At 41.3% G+C, this 21,406-nt stretch overlaps 1 protein-coding gene and 1 pseudogene across 4 annotated transcripts in view; both read left to right on the top strand.

Annotated features, from left to right (window-relative positions):
- WIPF1 (WAS/WASL interacting protein family member 1) overlaps positions 1 to 4,298 on the top strand; it is a 119,348-nt gene extending 115,050 nt beyond the window's left edge. For all 4 annotated transcript variants that reach the window (XM_036857737.1, XM_036857740.1, XM_036857739.1 and 1 more), the window contains one exon: positions 1,256 to 4,298. In XM_036857737.1, the coding sequence (XP_036713632.1) occupies positions 1,256 to 1,311 (56 nt within the window). In that variant the 3' untranslated portion in view covers positions 1,312 to 4,298. The remainder of the gene's footprint in view (positions 1 to 1,255) is intronic.
- Positions 4,299 to 13,565: 9,267 nt separating this feature from the next.
- LOC118898027 lies at positions 13,566 to 14,160 on the top strand (annotated as a pseudogene).
- The last annotated feature ends 7,246 nt before the right edge of the window (positions 14,161 to 21,406 follow it).

The following is a 21,406-nucleotide window of genomic DNA, read 5'->3' as shown; positions in this document are numbered from 1 at the left end:
GAGGCAAGGTAATGGACTGCCACTGTTTTCCTCTAACTCCTCCCCTCGCTCAGAGATTTGTTCTAACTCAGGAATCCCGAAGTGGGCTACTTTGGTTGCTGTCAGGGAACTGGTGGCCTGCTGAGGAATCCATCAATGCCAGTGCACCTGAGTCTCAGAACCGTGGCCTTAGCAGACCTACTCGATGGACACGAGTCCCTGGTAGACCTACTCACAGCATCTGAGCACCTGGCTTCATGCCTAACACCTGTTAGATCCTCAAAAAACAATGTGCATGGGACAAATGAATTTTTAAATTGTGAATGGATTTTAAACCTAGTTATGGCATGCTGACAGCCCATGAATATGCATAGTTTTTAAAAGAACACTATCAATAGAGTGAAGAGAAAACCCATGAAATGGGATAAGGTATTTGCAAATCATATATCTGATAAAAGATTAATATCTGGAATACATAAAGAATTCCTACAATTCAACAACAACAAAACAACCCAATTTTTAAAATGGGTTGAATACTTGCATAGATATTTCTTGAAATAAGATATACAGCTTGCCAATAAGCACACAAAAAGATGCTCAACATCACTAACCATTAGGAAAACACAAATAAAACTACCACTTTACACCTATTAGGATGGCTGCTATCAAAAAAGCATTGTTTAGAAATTAGAAGATACCTAAATGCCCAACAAAAGGGGAATGATTAGATAAATAAACTATAGTATACTTATATAATAGAATGCAATGTGTCATTAACAATTATATTTGTAAAGAGTAATGACTTTGAAAAATGTTCAACTGGACTATATATGATCCTGTTTTTGGAAGAAAAAAGGGAACTGTTTATATATGGAGAATATATACATAATGTTATTGGTTATCTCTGGGTGGTAAAAGCATTGGTGAATTTTTGTTTTGTTTTTCTCATCCATATTTTCTCAATCTATAATATATATATATTATATATAATGTGTAATCACACATACTATGTGAAGAGAAAAAAAGTGACTTTTTAAAAACTTTAACTTCGCACAAGTACTTGGTAGCCAGTGGTAGGTCATCCTTCTCTAGTACAATTTGTTCAGATCCTTACTTGCTTCTTCCCTTCATTTCTCATGCACATGTGCAAGTTATTTACAGCCTTGATCATGGGGTGGGGGCGGGTAGTGGGTTCTTTTGCAACCATTCTTAAGTCTTACAGTGAGAACATAAGCTTTCTAACCAAAATTTATATTTTGTCTATTTCTTCATCAAGGTGGATCCAACCGAAGAGAAAGGGGTGCCCCACCCCTTCCTCCTATCCCGAGGTGATCCTTGCCTGCTCTTCTCCACCCAAGCCCAAGAGCTCCTTCTGCTGTTGCTGACCGAGTCGCACACCCTCCTTCTCTTGTCTTCCCTTGTCCCCTTCATGATGGCAATAGGGAAGAAGGGAGGTGATGTGGGAATGCGTGTGTGCGGGGTGGGTATGCAGTAAAGAAATGCACCTCGCTTTTTATATTGTGTATATTCTTAAAGCTATTGCTTGCTTCAGCTATAGCCTGTTGGCTGCTTTGGGGATCAGTATAGGCTTTTGTGGCAAGTAGGCAGCGATGAATTGTGTCCCAGCTTTCAACCAATGAAATTCAAACATTCACTGCTTTTTTGCTACAGATCACAATATTAAGGTCCCTGAGAGCTGTTTTGCTTCCCTGCCTTTTTTGCATGTTTGGCCTCCTGTTTCCATGAACCACAGACCACCTAAGCAAGTTGCTCATGTGAAATGTTTGCAGTTACAGGCTGTCCAATCTTTGGCGGTCTGGGACAGAGCTGTCCAATAGAAATATAATGTGAGCCACATATACAATTTTACAATTTCTAGTAGCCACATTAAAAAGAAAAATAGGTGAAATTAATTTTAATATATTTTATTTAACCCTGACATCCAAAATATCATTTCAACCTGCAATCAATATAACAATTTTAATGAGATATTTTATATTCTTTTTTTGGTACTAAGTCTTCAAAATCTGGTATGTATTTTACACTTAGAACACATCTCCATTCAGACTTGTCACATTGCAAATGCTGAATAGCCACACATGGTTGGTGGCTACCATGCTGGACAGCGCAGGTCCAGAAGATAGAGGCTAGTGCAAAAACCTCTTGTTTAAAAAACAAAAAAAGCAAGATGAGCTTTAGCAATTCAAGAGGTAACTAAAAATAAAGTTAGGACCCTACACCTTGTTTGGCAAACAGCTTTCCTTAGATTTTGCTCCCTTATTTTCCCTCTTCCCTGGAAATCTGTATACAGATGTTGCTTCACAGTACCAAGGTCAGAAATTGATATAATAGGGTTTACAGTCACGTGGAATAAAGCCATTGGAAAGAAACTGAAAGCCAGTTGGGGCTCTGGGGCTTAGAAGCAGCTGCCTTGAGCTCACCTGTCGGTTGGCCTCCTGCCTTACGCATCGAAAGTGGCTTCATTCCTCTCCAGCCCAGCTTGCTCCTTAGGGCAGGAGGCTCATAGGCTCCATAGTTGTGGGGAAAGTCAGGGAAAGGTAGCAAATCAGAAATGTGGAAGAAGGGGACGGTTTTGAGTTGATGGACAAAACTCTAAAAATCTAAATCTGATGATTACGGGGTTGAGAGAAAGAGACTGCTGCAGGAAATTGGAGGGAACTTGTTTTGAATCTTTCTGGGAGAATCATTTGCCTTGGATCTATGCAAATAAAGCTCCCCCAGAGGACCATAGGGATGAGCCAGCCTTGCCCTTTTTGTATGGTTTTGTTTACAAAACTTTACTGGGACTTTTAAATCTAGCTATACACTTGGAAAAAAAGATTTCCATTTAGATGTTTTATATGGTTAATTATGTTTAAAATTTACCATTACTTATTTTTTTAAAGTTCACGGTTATATATGTATATGTATATCTACCTAAACTTTGTATTATGGTTTCAGTGAATTGTTCATGTATTACTGGGAGATGCTAACAAGAAATCAATCCAAAGAAAAATTTGAAAGAAGCATTCCTATTTATAGAATAAATGTTTCATTTATATAAAAGCAAAAGAACTTAGAGTTCTAATAATGGGATGTCTACTAAATTATGAAGTTGCCCATTTGAATCTGTTGTATTTTTATAACTTTCCTTGCCAAAGTCCTGGGCTTATTAAGTACATTAGAGAATTTGGGTTCTCCGCCCACCACCATTAATTTATCTTTCATATGTTCAGTCGGGGGCCTTTTCCCAAAGAAAATCAAGAAACATAAAGGTGTAACAAGCTTGGCAAAGTATTTTCAAAAAAAGTTTTTAATCTCTAATATTTTGGTAATATAGCAGCATCATTTTATTTTGAATTCTTTGATCAGATATCAATAGTTGGTAAAAATCCCTATGATAAAACCTAATGACCCACTTCAGAAAAGATGGAGTTGGGCCTTCCTAGCAAATATGGCAGAGAAAAGTCTGACCCAAAGAAAATGGGTCTGAATTTTGTAAGGTGTAGTAAGTATGGCCAATTTCCTTATATATCCCAACTTTGCAGATACCATCCTAAGTTTGAAACAGGGTCACAGCTCAAAGTTGCTATTCATCCAGGATAGAGATGTTTTAAAATGTATTTTTTAAGTGAATATTCCATTAATACATGTACACCCTTTCTTTGAAAGTTAGAAACCTAATCACATCCCAAAGTTTGAATAAGTTCTATGCTAAAATCTTCAACTATGGCAGATCACAAAAATTAATAGTTACTTCCCTGAAACCAGAGCTTACATATGTTTTTTCCCCATAAAATTTCCAGATAAATGTATTCAAGATGCAATACAGTATCTTAATATTCACATATTTTATATTGAAATGTATTACAGTATTAAAATTCAGTGTTCAGTATTTATTTCAGTATGCATTTTATTTAGTAAAAACCAAGAAAAATGTTTAATCCAGTGGTGCCTTACTTGGTGATTTGCAAGAAATTGACTTTTTATGTCTAAGTAGCAGATTATTTGCATATTTGTAAGAACTGTTAGGCCTTTATAGTTTAACTTGTAATACCAATTTTGTTATTTTAGTAGCAGAAATGTGATGACTGTTAAAGTGCCCAAAATTTTCTGGCATGAAATTAATTTTTCCCTATTTATAGTCAGGGACTGTAAAGAAAGAAAATGTTTTTCATACCACTGCATTATGTAAACATGCACATTTTGGTACCTATGTCATCAGGGTAGTTTATATGGTGGGGTAGGACCTACCCTAGACATCTGTGTCTTTGTAAGTTAGCCAGACAATAAATAAATGCAGAATGATAAGACTGTCATCTGGTGGGTTTTATTTTAAGTACTCTCCATGCAAATATAAATAAATGAAAAAGCAAGTGTCTGTTTTCTGCTTTATACTCTGGTAAAGAAAGACAAACTCAAAAAAAAAAAGAAGAAGAAGGTCCACAAAGTAAGTAAATATTCAGCGCATCCACTTTCTAATCCCCTTGATTTCCTGAGAACTTGCGTTTTAGTCAAAATCTGTAGTCTGCGTACTTGAGGCAAATGCTTCTTCTACTCTGAAGTAAATGATGGATGGTGGAAGCAATGGAAGATGTAATTACAAAGATTATACTGACACTGATAAATAAGGAAAGGCCAATGGGAATTTAGGAGGCCTGATAGTTTTTCTGCTTTGGGGGGTTTTTTTGGACAATTACTGTATTTCTAAAAAAAAAAAAAAAAAAAAAAAGATTTGAAAACTGAACTTAAACATTTGTAAAAACAGATTCTTAATTTATAGCTTCAATAAATTCAGTACTAAGCTCTACTACAATAACCTTTCTTTCTGGACACAAAAATTCTCTTTTAAAAACTCCATTGATCATTCCCATTGTGATCTCAGAGACACTGTAACCTACTTAAGTGCTTGAGATGGAAAAAGCACAGAGAAAACCTTAAGTTAGTTGTCTTTGACTTTTAAAATCCCTCTCCAATCTCCAGGTTAGTGTAGCTTCCTTCAGTCTTGGTAATCTTGACACTGAAGCATAACTGACATTGACCTTTGCCCCTTTCCTCCTTGGGGATGCCACTGGAGGGCAGGCAGAAGCACAAGATTTAATTTCCCCCACCTGGCTTCCTAGACAGGAATTAATTGTAAACATCTCTATTCCTTTCCTAACTGCTTTATCTCTTTTATTGGCTTTCCAACCTCAGTCTTCTCCTGCAATTATTCCCAACAGCAATTAATTCACTTACAGAATTTCTCAGGGTTCAAAAAAAGGTATCCAGAAGTGAATTCAGGTATACCAGAATTCCGCATTAGGGACACATGCAATGGGGGAGGTGGTATGCATCTGCTGTTCCTTGTGTCTATGACTACGATGTCCTCTCTTCTCTTGGTCTAACTTACTCCTCAGTTTTCAAAATCTCATCTTTTGCTGACTGCTTGAATATATTTTTCAGGGACTTACTTTACCCCCCTCAACATTACTGAGGGACTTCCCTGGTGGCGCAGTGGTTAAGAATCCACCTGCCAATGCAGGGGACACAGGTTCAATCCCTGGTCCGGAAAGATCCCACATGCCACGGAGCAAATAAGCCCGTGTGCCACAACTACTGAGCCTGCGCTCTAGAGCCCACGAGCCACAATTACTGAGCCCGTGCCCCACAGCTACTGAAGCCCACATGCCTAGAGCCCGTGCTCTGCAACAAGAGAAGCCACCGCAATGAGAGGCCCACGCACCGCAACGAAGAGTAGCCCCCGCTTGCCGCAACTAGAGAAAGCCCACACGCAGCAGCAAAGACCCAATGCAGCCAAAAATAAATTAAAAAAAGAAAAAAAAATTACTGAGACTTCTTCATGCTGCTGTCCACAGGTATTTGTTAGTCCATGCTATGACTATATCACATTTATTTATTCATTTCACTGTTGATGGAAATTTCAGGTTGCTTTCAGTCTTTTTATTTATTACAAATAATGCTGTTATAAATAATTGTATACTTGTCTCCTGGTGTACATGTGCAAGAATTTTGCTAGTGTCTATAAGTGTGTAGGAATGGAATTGACGGGTCAACTTTAATAGGTGATGCACTGATTTCTACTGTGCTGCAGCATATGTGACATCCTCTTGCTGCATGTCTTTGTGAACACTTGATTATCGGCAAGGTTTTTAGAGACGTTTCTTTAGCATTTCTTTATTTATTTTTTATAAATTTATTTATTTATTTTTATTTTTGGCTGTGTCAGGTCTTCATTGGTGCACACGGGCTTTCTCTAGTTGTGGTGAGCAGGGGCTACTCTTCGTTGTGGTGCGTGGGCTTCTCATTGAAGTGGCTTCTCTTGTTGCAGAGCATGGGCTCTAGTAGTTGTGGCACGCGGGCTCAGCAGTTGTGGCTCGCGGGCTCTAGAGCACAGGCTCAGCAGTTGTGGCGCACAGGCTTAGTTGCTCTGTGGCATGTGGGATCTTCCCGGACCAGGGCTCGAACCCGTGTCCCCTGAATTGGCAGGCAGATTCTTAACCACTGCGCCACCAGGAAAGTCCCTCTTTAGCATTTCTTGTAAAGCTGGTTTGGTGGTGCTGAACTCTCTTAGCTTTTGCTAGTCTGTAAAGTTTTTGATTTTCTCCATAAAATCTGAACGAGAGCCTCGCTGGGTAGAGTATTCTTGGTTGAAGGTTTTTCCCTTTCATCACTTTAAATATATTTTTCCACTCCCTTCTGGCCTGTGGAGTTTCTGCTGAAAAATCAGCTGATAACCTTACAGGGATTCCCTTGTATGTTATATGTTGCTTTCCCCTTGTTGCTTTTAATATTTTCTCTGTCTTTAATTTTTGTCAATTTGATTAATATGTGTCTCAGTGTGTTCCTCCTTGGGTTTATCCTCTATGGGCCTCTCTGTGCTTCCTGGATTTGCGTGAGTGTTTCCTTTCCCATATTAGCGAAGTTTTCGGCTATTATCTCTTCAATATTTTCTCAGGCCCTCTCTCTCTGTCTTCTTCTGGGACCTCTCTAATGTGAATGTTGGTACATTTAATGTTGTCCCAGAGTTCTCTTGGACTGTTCTCACTTCTTTTCATTCTTTTTTTCTTTATTCTGTTCCACAGCAGTGATTTCTACCAGTCTGTCTTCCAACTCACTTATTTGTTGTTCTGCCTCATTTATTCTGCTTTGATTCCTTCTAGTGTGTTTTTCATTTCAGTTACTGTATTGCTCATCTCTGTTTGCTCGTTCTTTAAAGCTTCTAGCTCTTTATGAAACATGTCTTGTATCCCCTCAGTTGGTGCCTCCATTCTTTTTCTGAGACCTTGGATCATATCTACTATCATTACTCTGAATTCTTTTTCAGGTAGATTGCTTATCTCCATTTCACTTAGTTGTTCTTCTGGGGTTTTATCTTGTTCCTTCATCTGCAACATATTTCTCTGCTGTCTCATTTTGTCTAACTTTCTGTGTTTGTGGTCTCTCTTCCTCAGGCTGCAGGATTGTAATTCTTCTTGGTTCTGGTGTCTGTGCCCTGGTGGGTGAAGTTGGTCCAGGGGCTTGTGCAGGCTTGCTGGTGGGAGGGACTGGTGCCTGCCCACTGGTGGGTGGAGGTGGGTCTTGTCACTCTGGTGGGCAGAGCCGTGTCAGGCAGCTGTTAACTCAGGATGACTTTAGGCAGCCTGCCTGCTGATGGGTGGGGCTGTGTTCCCACCCTGCTGGTTGTTTGGCCTGAGGTGTCCCAGCACTGGAGCCTGCAGGCTGTTGGGTGGGGCCAGGTCTCAGTGCCAAAATGGCAACCTCTGGGAGAGCTCACGCTGATGAGTATTCCCTGGGGCGTCTGCCACCGGTGTCCTTGCCCCCCAGTGAGCCACAGTTGACCCCTGCCTCCCCAGGAGACCCTCGAAGACTTGCAGGTAGGTCTGCCCCAGGCTCCTATGGTATCACAGCTTTGCCTTGGGTCCCAGTGCACATGAAACCCTGTGTGTGCTCTCCAAGAGTGGAATCTCTGTTTCCCCTTGTCCTGTGGAGCTCCTGCACTCAAACCCTGCCAGCCTTCAAAACCAAATGCTCTGGGGGTTCCTCCTCCTGATGCCAGACCCCCAGGCTGGGGAGCCTGACATGGGGCTCAGAACTCTCATGCCTGTGGGAGAACCTCTGTGATATAATTATTTTACAGTTTGTGGGTCACCCACCCAGCAGGTATGGGTTTTGATTATATTGCAAAAACACCCCTCCTACTGTCTCCTTGTGGCTTCTTGTCTTTGGAAAGAATATCTTTTTTGGTAGGTTTGAGTCTTTTTTGTTAATGGTTGTTCAGCAGTCAGTTGTGATTTTGGTGTTTTCATGAGAGGAGGTGAGCTCAAGTCCTTCTACCCACCATTGTGTCTCCAACTCTGATAGTTTTTTAAATTATCTGCTCTGTGTTTGTATACATACCTTACTATAGTATAATGGTTAAGAGATTAGGAATACCTGCTTTCACCTCTTCCTTCAAGTCACTTAATTGCTCTAAGCCTCAGTTTCCTTATCTAGAAAGTGAGAAACTATCTTATAGTATTAATAAGTGCATTAAATGAGATAATGTAATCAGTGCTTAGAATAATGATTTATTCTCAGCACTCAATAAGTGATGGCCACTATTAGTAGAAATAAATATTTATATAATGATCCCAAATTAACTGGAACCAAACTGACCAGAAGGGGATGAACTAGTGTACTATTTTTTTTATAACTATTTATTTTTGGCTGCGTTGGGTCTTCGTTGCTGCGTGCGGGCTTTCTCTAGTTGCGGCGAGCAGGGGCTACTCTTCGTTGCGGAGCACAGGCTTCTCATTGCAGTGGCTTCTCTTGTTGCGGAGCAGGGCTCTAGGTGCACAGGTTTCAGTAGTTGTGGCACGTGGGCTCAGTCACTGTGGCACACGGGCTTAGTTGCTCCAAGGCATGTGGGATCTTCCTGGACCAGGGATCGAACCCATGTCCCCTGCATTAGCAGGCGGATTCTTAACCACTGCACCACCAGGGAAGTCCCTAACTAGTGTACTTTTAAAGGAAAGGGACAATAGCAGAAAAAATATCTGTATCAGAAATGTAAAGCAAACTCTAGACAGAGGTCACTTGATGTGCTGTCAGTCCCTCACACCTCACGGGCCTGGGAAATGAAAATTCCTATTGCTTCAGTAATAAAAGAAATTATTAGATTCAATTTGAAATCATAGAAATTAAGACCTGGAATCAATCTCATATATAGGGCAGCCTTAGACTTTACGATCCACAGTGGAACACTTTTGAAAGTGGAAGGGAATGCTAATCATAGTCACCTTGGTACAACTGGTATAAATCAGGGCTGCCTTGGCAAACTGGGCCATGTGGTCACCCCACTCAGAGGTCATCAACTCCAGTCCTCTGATCTTGCAGATGGGTAATTTAAGACCCCAAGTAACATACTACCGATGGCTAAGCAGCATTACTCTGCACCACACCACACTCCCTTCTTTATAATCCTTCCTACCTCTAGCTAAAGTCTCTGTTTCATGTGTCTTTCAAATTTGCTGGAAAGAAAGGTCAAATGACAAGTTACAGAGTCAGAGAATGAACCCTGGACACACAAACTTGGATCTGAATCCTAGCTCTGCCACTTGCTCCCTGGAAGGCCACCAACAAGTTATTTTAGTCCTGAGATCTAGTTTTCCTCCACTGCAAAATGATTACAAGGCTTAAATAAATATACAGACATCAGCAAAATACCGGCATATGTCAGGCGCTCAGTGAAAGTTCCATTTCCTAATCCTTTTGCTGTCAAACCTAGGCCATGTTCAGGAAGGAATTTTCAGTGCATTCAAAAGAGTCTGATAAAATTTAATTACAGAATTCTTAGGAATAAAAAATGCTTTCAAAACTATCCTTATCTGTTCAAACTGGAACCATTCATTTGGTTCATTCATCCATTCAAGAAATTTTTATTGAGCACTTACAGCTACACCACAATTAAACCAATGTCCCCACCATAATTCTACCGGTCAAATGATCTCTGAGAGGCAGTTAAGGAGGCCAGCATTCCTGTTCCCACCAGGCACGGGTGCTACTTCAGTCACCCAAGCAACAGAGGACTTTCTATTAAGGCTGGAAGTGAATACTTTATTTTCCCCCTCTAAGTAATTATTTGGTTTCTTTTCTCCTTAAACTCAGTGGGTAAATTACATTGATTGATTTTTTTTTTTAATTCTTAAACCTACAGGAAAATTGGAAAAAAGAAAGGACTGTATTTTTAAAAAGTTTTGATGGCCAATAAATGATGGGGTTTTTTTGTTGTTGTTTTTGATTAATTTGAAAAGTCAACTCAAGGATTCCCAGTTCCCTAAGCATTCCAATTAACTGAAGGCTTCCTGGATGCATAATTTACAGTGGCCCCTTCTCTGCTGTCTTCCCTACAACCCGGCTTCCCTCCACTCTGAGCACTTGGCACTTGATGTCTATCTCTGGAGCTACAATTAGCATATACATGTGTCTCTTACTGGTAAATGTTTGGAAATGCCCCACCCATCAACATTCTATCACAAATCCCTTTGTCTTAAAATGTTGCTTCCATTATTACAGAGGCACATTTACAGGAAGCTAATGAAACCAGCTTTGTGACCTCCACTTGCAAGGACTGATCCCTTCTAATTACTCACTTTTATATCAAATATTTAAATTTATGATTATATAGGGTTTTTTTTTTTTTAACAATAGAGCACCCTAATTTGTCTAAAGCTTCAGGCCTCACAAAACCTGGATCTGTCCTTGCATTATGGCCCTCCCTAGCTTCTGATGCAGAACCTGAACAAAGTGGATGTCTTAAAAACTTTAAGCCACAAGCTTTCCGTAAGAGTGACATGAGAATCCCAGATAAATATGAGACAGCAAAAGTGTTTGCCTCCTCTCTACTAATAGAGTGGCCTATAGATATCAATATTTCTAAAATCATTCAGTCATTGCACTGCCCACATTGCATTAGAGTCAGTTAAAGGCCCCACAATGTCACCTATCTAGGAAAACATGTTCGACTTTTGAGGTGCCTGGGAAACAAGTCTGGATGTTATTAGACATTGAGCTCAAATTTAACTTAAATCTTGACCAGGAAGATGTCTGTCAGAATACCTGTAATACCCATCATGGACTTAACACAAATGTGTTTTAGTCAAGAGTAATTCCCACCCTTTTCCTGTTTTCTGTTTTCTTAAGTTAGTAAGTTAAAGGTCACCTGTCAAAATGCTATCTATTTCAGATAGGTCCCTGAAACGAATAGCAGCAGATAATTGAGAAAACCCTAATGCTTTATGGAGTTATTGTATTCCCCTAGGTGCATTTTCACATTTATTCATTTAAATCATCAACAAACACTGATAAACTATGATTTATTGGACTTTCCTGGTGGCACAGTGGTTAAGAATGTGCCTGCCAATGCAGGGGACACGGGTTCGAGCCCTGGTCCGGGAAGATCCCACATGCCACGTGCACTGAAACTACTGAGCCTGTGCTCTACAGCCCATGAGCCACAACTACTGAGCCCGCGTGCTGCAACTACTGAAGCCTGTGAGCTGCAACTACTGAAACCCACGCACCTAGAGCCCATGCTCCGCAACAAGAGAAGCCACCGCAATGAGAAGCCCGCGCACTGCAACGAAGAGTAGCCCCTGCTCACCTCAACTGGAGAAAGCCCACGCACAGCAATGAAGATCCAACGTGGCCAAAAAGAAATTAATTAATTTTAAAAAACTATGATTTATTAAGCATTGGAAATACAAAGATCTGCATTGTACAATAGGAAATACTAGTCCTAGAACCAAAGAGGTGAGTTTAAATTCTAGATCCAACAAGAACTTCAGCCAGTAGGCACAACCTCATTCTACCACTGGTTCTGGAATGCTCCTCACAACTAACACAGGTCTGTTTGGTTGGCTGTGTGCATGAAAGGAAAATTCCCCCTTGATGCTTACTGCTTAGAGGTACTCTTGGAGCCAAAAGCATGGATAGGTCCCAAATGAAGCCACCGTGGAAAAATGGAAAAACTTAGCTAACACAGTAGAGTAAACATGGTAAGTTTATACCATCAAGACACTCTTCTTAATTTACTTATCTGGATGATGACATTTATCTATTGTCTTTATTTTTCATATAACTACCACAAATTATTGATCATCTACTATGTACTACAAAGTGTGCTAAGGTCTTTGCAAATATTACATACGTTATTTGCAAATATTACATGTGTTATGAATCTCTGTGACTTTACATGTGGTGAAATCAAAATTAGAAATTTACCTCAAGCCACTTATCTTGAATGGATCCAGAAGTCAAACTCAAGGCTGAGTAAATAAATTTGAATGAGGAGACATAATATCATTGCCCACTTTCTCTTTGCCAGTTCTAAAAAAATACTGATATTTCATAGAAGCAAGGACATTTTAATAAGCCAAAGCAAGGGAAGACCTAATCTTAGAAAAAAAGACAGACTCAAGCAAACACCTCGACTCTCCTCACTCCACTCCACAGTGTGGCACTGGATCTAGGGTGGTCAGGACCTGGGTAAAGACTTGAGCTAAGGACTCAGAGGCAGCCCAGGACATAGTCCAGGTGGGGCGGTGGCAGCCACAGTTGGTGCTCACTCAAAGCAGCACTCCAGAAGCAGCTCAAACTTCTGACAGCAACGTGGCCGTCCAGATTTTCCACAGCTGCCTCACTGCATGCCCCAGCCCAAGCTGAGCCAATGCTCTGGCCCCGCTCCAGTCCCACTCACTCCATGGCAGCACAGCACTAGATCTGGGGCAGCCAAGACCACGGAAAAGATGCAACCATGGGCTGCATCGAGCAGAGCTGCAGACTTCTACACAGGCAACACACTGGTCCTCTGTAAGAGCACAAGCCCCACTTGCTTCAGCACTCCCCTCCTTTGGGGCAAAGGTCCCAGTGTGGGAGAAGGAAAAATACACACTTAAAGGGAACAGAGCCAGTGCAAGCCTGACCCTCAGGGCTTCTGCTCCAGCAACTAGGGATCAGACCCCGCCCCTGCCAGGACGATGACAGCCAGCGAGCAGAGAGGAAGTCCCACCTCAAACTGTGCACAGGCTCTAGCTCCTCCATCACCAGCCACACTCCCTACCAAGGTGAAAGCAGCCAGCACAACCTGAGGAAAGACATGATTGGCATCCATATAACTTCCAGCCTTCCCACCAAAGGCTCTGGGCACACGCGCTCTGCGTAGGAAGGCTCCCACATGAGAACACCTCTTTAAGACCACAATAGGTAACGGTTTACCTAAATTCACAGACAGAGAAAGTTAAGTAAAATGAAAAGGAAGAGGAACTACTCTCAATTGAAAGAACAAGAGAAAACCCCTGAAAAAATAAATAATGAAACAGAAATAAACAATTTACCAGATAAAAAATTCAAAACAGGGTGGCATTCTGGCACAGAGTGGGGCCGGCACAGCTAGTCGGAGGGGGCATGGAGTGGGGCCCCCCTCCCTCAGCCATGAGTCCCACCTCATCCCTCCCCCCCCCCGCCGGTGAGGCCCACCTGACCGAACTATCCCCTGTGGCACAAGCCCAGGGTGGCTCCAGGCGCCCCTCCAGCAGAACCCCACCATGGGCAGCCAGAGCTCCAAGGCTCCCCAGGGCAATGTGACCGCCAAGGAGGCAGCAGGCACTCCCCCCACAAAGGTCAATGGACAGGAGAACGGCCACAAGAACGGCCGCGTGAAAAGCAGTGGAGACTTATCCCCCAAAGGTGAAGGGGAGTCGCCCCCTCCCCCATGAATGGAACAGAGGAGGCAGCTGGGGCCACTGGCATTGCCATCAAGCTAGCACCCCCTAGCCAGGGCGCTGAGGCCAAGGGGGAGGAGACCCCCAAGAAGAAGAAGACATTCTCTTTCAAGAAGGCTTCCAAATTGAGTGGCCTGGCCTTCAGGAGAAATCGGAAGCGGGGGGGGATGATCTGTCTGCCTCGTCACCCACAGAGGAAGGGCAGGAGCGGGGGGAGTCAGTGCCTGCAGCGAGGAAGGCACTGCCCAGGGAGGGAAGGCTACCGCTACCCAAGAGCCAGGAGCCCCAGGCCAAAGGGGCAGAGGCTGGTGCTGCCTCCAAGGGAGGAGACACAGAAGAGGCAGGGCCCCAGGCACAGAGCCATCCACTGCTCGGGCCGGAGAGTGGCCCTACACCAGCGGGCGGGCAGAATGAGTAGCTGGGTGGGGGCAGGTGGGTGATCTCTAAGCTGTAGAAACTGCGCTGTCCTTGTGGTCACTGCCTGGACCTGGTGCCCTGGCTGCCTTCCTGTGTCCAGAAGGGAAGGGGCTGTTGCCCCCTAGCCACGTTCCCTCTCCTCCTCTCCCTCTTGTGGATTCTCCCATCATCCATCTGGTCTTCCTCTTAAGGCCAGTTGAAGATGGTCCCTTGCAGTTTCCTAAGTTAGGTTAGTGATGTGAAATGCTCCTGCCCCCAGTCCTACCTCCTTCCCTGTCCCCATCCATGCAGAAGGCAATTGCTCGTTTTCATCCCCAATTCTTTTCCAGGCAGGTTTTGCTTACTCCTCAAATCCCTGAGCCAGAGGTGGGGGTGCCTACACTCCCAAACCTTGAGTGTCCAGCCTTCCCCTGCTGAGTTTGTAGTCTCTTGTGCTGTGCCTAGCGGCCCCTGGGCTGGGGAGGACACTGCCCCTGTCTGGGTTTTTATAAATGCCTTACTCAAGTTCAAACCTCCAGCTTGTGAATCAACTGTCTCCTTTTTGACTTGGTAAGCAAGTATTAAGCTTTGGGGTGGTGGGGAGGTCTGTAATGTGAAACAACTTCTTGTCTTTCTTTTTCCCCTCCCAGTGTTGTAAATGACTTTTAATGGCCAAACTCCAGATGTGTACTTTTTTTTTTCTAACTGCTAAAACCATTTTCTTCCACCTGGTTTTACTGTAACGTTTGGAAAAGGAATATATGTCGTCCCTTTAAAAAAAAAGTTCAAAACATTAGTAATAAAAATGCTAATCAAATTAGGGAAGAGAATTGATCTAACATAGATCATTTTAACAAGGAACTAGAAAATATAAAAGACCCAATCAAAAATAGATAATTCAATATCTGAAATAAAAAACTCTAGAAGCTATGAATAGCAGACTAAATGACACAGAAAAACACATAAGTGATTTGGAAGATAAAATAATGAAAATCACCCAATCAGAATAGCAGACAGAGAAACAAATGAAGAAGAAAAAAAACGAAAGTAACATATGAGATCTCTGGAATAATATTAAACCCACCAACATTCACACTATAAGGGTTCCAGAAGAAGAGAGAGAAGGGTATAGAAAATGTATTTGAAGACATTATGGCTGAAAACTTCCTAAAACTAAAGAAGGAAACATATATCTAGTTACAGGACGCACAGAGGGTCCCAAACAAGATGATACCAAATAGACCCACATCAAGACATATCATAATTAAAATGGCAAAAATTAAAGATAAAGAGAATTCTAAAGGGAGCAAGAGAAAACCAAAGAGTCATGTACAAGGGAATTTCCATAAGGGTATCAGCTGATTTCTCTGCAGACACTTTGCAGGCCAGAAGGGAGTGGCATGATATATTCAAACTCCTGAAAGGGAAAAACCTGCAACCTAGGATACTCTACCCAGCAAGATTATCCTTTAGAATAGAAGAAGAGATAAAGAACTTCTCAGACAAGCAAAAACTAAAAGAATTCAGCAATACTAAACCTACCCTAAAAGAAACCTTGAAGGATCTTCTCTAAGTGGAAAAGAAGAATCTAGAGGAAAGGGTAAATCCCATTAGGAAAGGCAGATATACAGCAAGAATTGAAGATTACTTGAATAAGCCAGTATGTAAATTATAACACAAAAAACTGTAAAAGCAACTATAACTACAACAAACTGTTAAAGGGATAAGCATGAAGATGACATTAAAAAAAACAAAATGTGGGGAAGGAGAGTAAAAAATGTAGATGTTTTAGAATGTGTTTGAACTTAAATGACCATAAGTTTAAATAAAGTAGGTATAATTATGGGTCAACATATATGAACCCCATGGTAACCACAAATGAAAAACCTACAATGGATACACAAAAAACAAAAAGAAAGGAACAGAAGCATACTACTAAAGAAATTCATCAAACCACAAGGGAAAAAACAAAAAGAAGAAGAAATGAACAGAAAAGAACTACAAAAACAAGTTGAAAACAAATAATAAAATGGCAATAAGTACATTCCTATCAACAATTACTTTAAATATCAACAGACTAAATGCTCCAATCAAAAGACATATGGTGACTGACTGGATTAAAAAAAAAAAAAGACCCTTCAACATGCTGCCTACAAGAGACTTACTTCAGGGCTAAAGACACACATAGACTGAAAGTGAGGGGATGGAAAAAGATATTTCACACGAATGGAAATGACAAGAAAGCAGGGGTAGCAATACTCATATCAGACAAAATAGACTTTAAAACAAAGGCTATAACAAAAGACAAAGAAGAGCATTATATAATGATAAAGGGATCAATACAAGAAGAGGACATTACACTTCTTAACATATATGCACCCAATATAGGAGCACCTAAAGCAAATATTAACAGACATAAAGGGAGAAACTGACAATAATACAATAATAGTAGGGGACTTTAACACTCCACTTAGATCAATGGACAGATCATCCAGACAGAAAATCAATAAGGCAACAGTGCTTAAATGACACAATAGACCAGTTGGCAGGGAGATCAGCTTGGTGCTTTGTGACCACCTAGAGGGGTGGGATAGGGAGGATGGGAGGGAGGGAGACGCAAGAGGGAAGAGATATGGGGATATATGTATATGTATAACTGATCCACTTTGTTATAAAGCAGAAACTAACACACCATTGTAAAGCAATTACGCTCCAATAAAGATGTTAAAAAAAAAATGGAGGGGTACTTAAGCAAATAAAAACCATTCGATAAAAAAAAAAAATAGACCAGTTGGATTGAATAGATTTATCTACAAGACATTTCATCCCCAAACAGCAGAATACACAATCTTTTCAACTGCACATGCAATGTTCTCCAAGATAGACCACATACTATCCTGAAGAACATACTGGGATACTAGGGCACGAAACAAGCCTCAACAAATTTAAGAGGATAGAAATTATATCAAGCATTTTTTCTGACTACAATGGTATGAAACTAGAAATCAACTACATAAAGAAAAATGGAAAAAGAACAAACATGTGGGGACTAAACTACATGCTACTAAAAAACCAATGGGCCAATGAAATCAAAGAGGAAATCAGAAAATACCCCAAGAAAAATGAAAATGGAAACACAGCTTTCCAAAATCTATGGGATGCAGCAAAAGCAGTTCTAGGAGGAAAGTTTATAGCAATATAGGCCTTCCTAAATAAACAAGAAAAATCTCAAATAATCAACCTAAACTACCACCTAAAAGAATTAGAAAAATAAAAAAGAAAGCCCAAAGTCAGCAAAAGGAAGGAAATAATAAAGATCAGAGAGGAAATAAATAAACAGAGATAGAAAACAATAGAAAAGATCAGTGAAACCAAGAGCTGGGTTTTTGAAAAGATAAACAAAATTGAAAAACCTTTAGCCAGGCTCACCAGGAAGAAAAGAGGACTCAAACAGAATAAGAAGAGAAATTACAACCGATACTACAGAGATATAAAAAATCATAACAGAATACTACGAACAGTTACATGCCAACAAATTGGACAACCTAGAAGAAATGGACAAATTTCTAGAAACATATGGCTTGCCAAGACTGAATCAAGGGGAAACAGACAATTTGAACATACTGATCACTAGAAGTGAAATTGAATTTGTAATTCAAAAACTCCCAGCAAACAAAAGTCCAGGATGGGACAGCATCACAGGTAATTCCACCAAAATATACAGAAGAACTAATACATATCCTTCTCAAACTATTCCAAAAAAGTTGAAGAGTATGGAACACACCCAAATTCATTCCATGAGGCCACTATTGCCCTGATACCAAAACCAAACACACTACAAAAAAAGAAAATTACAGGCCAATATCTTTGATGAATATAGATGCAAAAATCCTCAACTAAATATTAGCAAACTGAATCCAACAATACATAAAAAGGATTATATACCATGATCAAGTTAGATTTATTCCAGGGTCAATATTCCCAAATCAATCAACATGATATACCACAATAACAAAAGGAAGGATAAAAATCACATGATCATCTCAATAGACAAGAAAAAGCACTTGATAAAACCCAACATCCATTCATGATAAAAACTCTCATCAAAGTGGGTATAACAGGAACATATCTCAAAATAATAAAGGTTATTTACAACAAACCCACAACCAACATCATACACAATGGTGAAAAGATGATAGCCTTCCCACTAAACTCAGGAACAAGACAAGGATACCCACTCTCACCACGTCTTTTTAAAAAAGAATCGGAAGTCCTAGCCACAACAATCAGACATGAAAAAGAAATAAAAGGTATCCAAACTGGAAGGGAAAAAAGTAAAACTGTCACTATTTGCAGATGACATGATACTCTGTATAGAAAACCCTAAAGCTTCCACCCCAAAACCATTAGAACTAATAAATGAGTTCAGCAAGGTCACAGGATACAAGATTAATGTACAAAAATCTGTTACATTTCTATACACTAATAACAAAATATCAAAAAGAGAAAGTAAAGAAAAAAATCCCATTTAAAATCTCACCAAAAAGAATAAAATACCTAGGAATAAACTTAACCAAGGAATAAACTTAACCAAGGAGGTGGAAGACCTATACTCTGAAAACTTTTGATGAAGGAAATTGAAGATGATACAAAGAGGAAAGATATCCCATGCTCTTGGATTGGAAGAATACTGTTAAAATGGCCAATCTGCCCAAAGCAATCTACAGATTAAATGCAATCCCTATCAAAATACGCATGACATTTTTCACAGAAGTAGAACAAATAATCCTAAAATTCGTATGAAACCACAAAAGACCCCAAAAACAATCTCGAGGAAAAAGAACAAAGCTGGAGGCATAACCCTCCCAGATTTCAGATTATACCACATAGCTACAGTAATCAAAAAAGTATGGTACTGGCACAAAAACAGACCCGTGGATCAATGGAACAGTATAGAGCCCAGAAATAAACCCATGCACTTATGGTCAATTAATCTAAAACAAAGAAGGCAAGAATATACAGTGGAGAAAAGACAACATCTTCAACAAGTGGTGCTGGGAAAACTGGACAGCCACCAATGAGATTAGAGTATCCCCTCACACCAAATAAAACAATAAACTCAAAATGGTTTAAAAACCTAAATGTAAGAATGAAAACCATAAAACTAGAAGAGAACAGAGGCAGAACACTCTTTGCCATATAAATTATAGCAAAAACAAATGAGACCTAATTAAATTTAAAAGCTTTTGCACAGCAAAGGACACAACAAAAAAGCAACCTATGGAATGGGAGAAAATATTTGCAAATGATGTGACTGACAAGGGATTAATATCCAAAATATGTAAACAGCTAATACAATTCAATATCAGAAAAACAAACACCCAATCAAAAAACGGAAAGATCTTAATATTTTTCCAAAAAAGACATACAGATGGCTAACCGGCACAAGAAAAGATGTTCAACACCACTAATTACTAGAGAAATGCAAATCAAAACCACAATGAGGTATCACCTCACACCTGTCAGAATGGCTATCATCAAAAAGTCTACAAACAACAAATGTTGGAGAGTATGTGGAGAAAAGGGAACCCTTGTACACTGTTGGTAGGAATGTAAATTGGTGCAGCCACTATGGAAAACAGTATGAAGGTTCCTCAAAAAACTAAAAATGGAGGCGGAGTCAAGATGGCAGTGTGGGAAGACACAGAGTTAGAGTCTCGCCACAACTAGGGCACCTGCCGGCCGCTGGTGGGGAACTCTGATGCCCAAGGAGGCGGGAGGAACCCCAAAGTGAACAAGTAGGATGTAGGGGGACTGAGGGGGGAGGAGAAGTGGAGGCCAGACAGGATTGGCATCCCTGAGGCTGGGGAGATCAGGAGAGGCAGGTGGGAGGAACTCTCCGGGAAGAGTGGGAGAGGAGCGAAGGCGATTGCCCCGCCCATTTGGGCCCAGGGAGCCTGCGGAGCTCCCAGGTTGATCCCCGGCCCTCTAAGGCCCCCTCCAGGCCGTGTGGGTACTTGAGGGCATAGGATGGAGGTCAGGGTGATCAGGAGAGGCAGGCAGGAAGAGCCATCCTGAGGAACAGGAGAGGAGGGAGGGCAACTGCCCTGCCCACTTGGGCACAGGGAGCCTGCTGAGATCCCAGGCCAGTCCCCTGCCCTCCAAGCCCTCCCCCTCTCCCCTGGCCACACTGGTCCTGGGGGCATAGGAGGGAGGCCCAGGAGATCAGGAGAGGGAGGCAGGAGGGGCCCTCCCAGACCAGAGGAGCAGGAGAGGAGGGCGTATGCCCTGCCCACTCCAGCCCAGGAAACCTACTGGGCCCCAAGTGAGGTCCCCTGCCCTCTGAGACCAGGGCTGGGGGTCACACCTGGGCCCCTTCTGTTCCTTGAGCCTAAGCCCAAACCCTCACAGTCCCCAGGCCTTTTGCAGCCCTGTGGGTCCTGAGCATTGGCCCTGCCCACAGCCCAAAACTCGACCTTGCTTAGGCCCTGCCCTCCACAGCCAAGGCCTTTTCCCCAAATTTTTTTTTTCTTTTCTTTTCCCTCCTCCTCTTTTTTGCTATTGTGGTACTAATGAACTTTCCAGTTGTTGATTCATCTATATTTTTATTTTTACATTCTTTCTAACATATCTGATAGTTTCCTAGTCTAATTTTATTTTTTACTTTGATATTGTTTCTTTTTTTGCCGCCCCACACAGCTTGCGGGACCTTGGTTCTCGAGCCCACGGTTGGGTCAAAGCTCCGGCAGTGGGAGCTCCGAGTCCAAACCACTGGACTAACAGAGAACCTCAGACCCAAGGGAATACTCATCAGCGTGAGGTCTCATGGAGTTCCTCATCTCAGCACCAAGACCCAGCTCTACCCAATAGCCTACAAACTCCAGTGCTGGAAGCCTCAGGCTAAACAACCAGTAAGACAGGAACACAATCCCACTCATTAAAAAAATTAGATGGCAAAAAAATGTCACAGATGAAGGAGCAAGGTAAAAACCTCCAAGATCAAATAAATGAAGAGGAAATAGGCAATCTACCTGAAAAAGGATTCAGAGTAATGATAGTAAAGATGATCCAGAATCTAGGAAATAGAATGGAAGCACAGATTGAGAAAATACAAGAAATGTTTAACAAAGATGTAGAAGAAATAAAGAACAAACAAACACAGGTGAACAACACAATAACTGAAATGAAAAATACACTAGAAGGAATCAATAACAGAAAAACTGAGGCAGAAGAACAAATAAGTGAGCTGGAAGACAAAATGATGGAAA

Source organism: Balaenoptera musculus, chromosome 7 (assembly GCF_009873245.2).
Source record: "Balaenoptera musculus isolate JJ_BM4_2016_0621 chromosome 7, mBalMus1.pri.v3, whole genome shotgun sequence".
NCBI classification, from domain to species: Eukaryota; Metazoa; Chordata; class Mammalia; order Artiodactyla; family Balaenopteridae; genus Balaenoptera; species Balaenoptera musculus.
The sequence above is the reverse complement of the archived record's forward strand: the minus strand, read 5'-3'. Positions and strand labels throughout refer to the sequence as shown.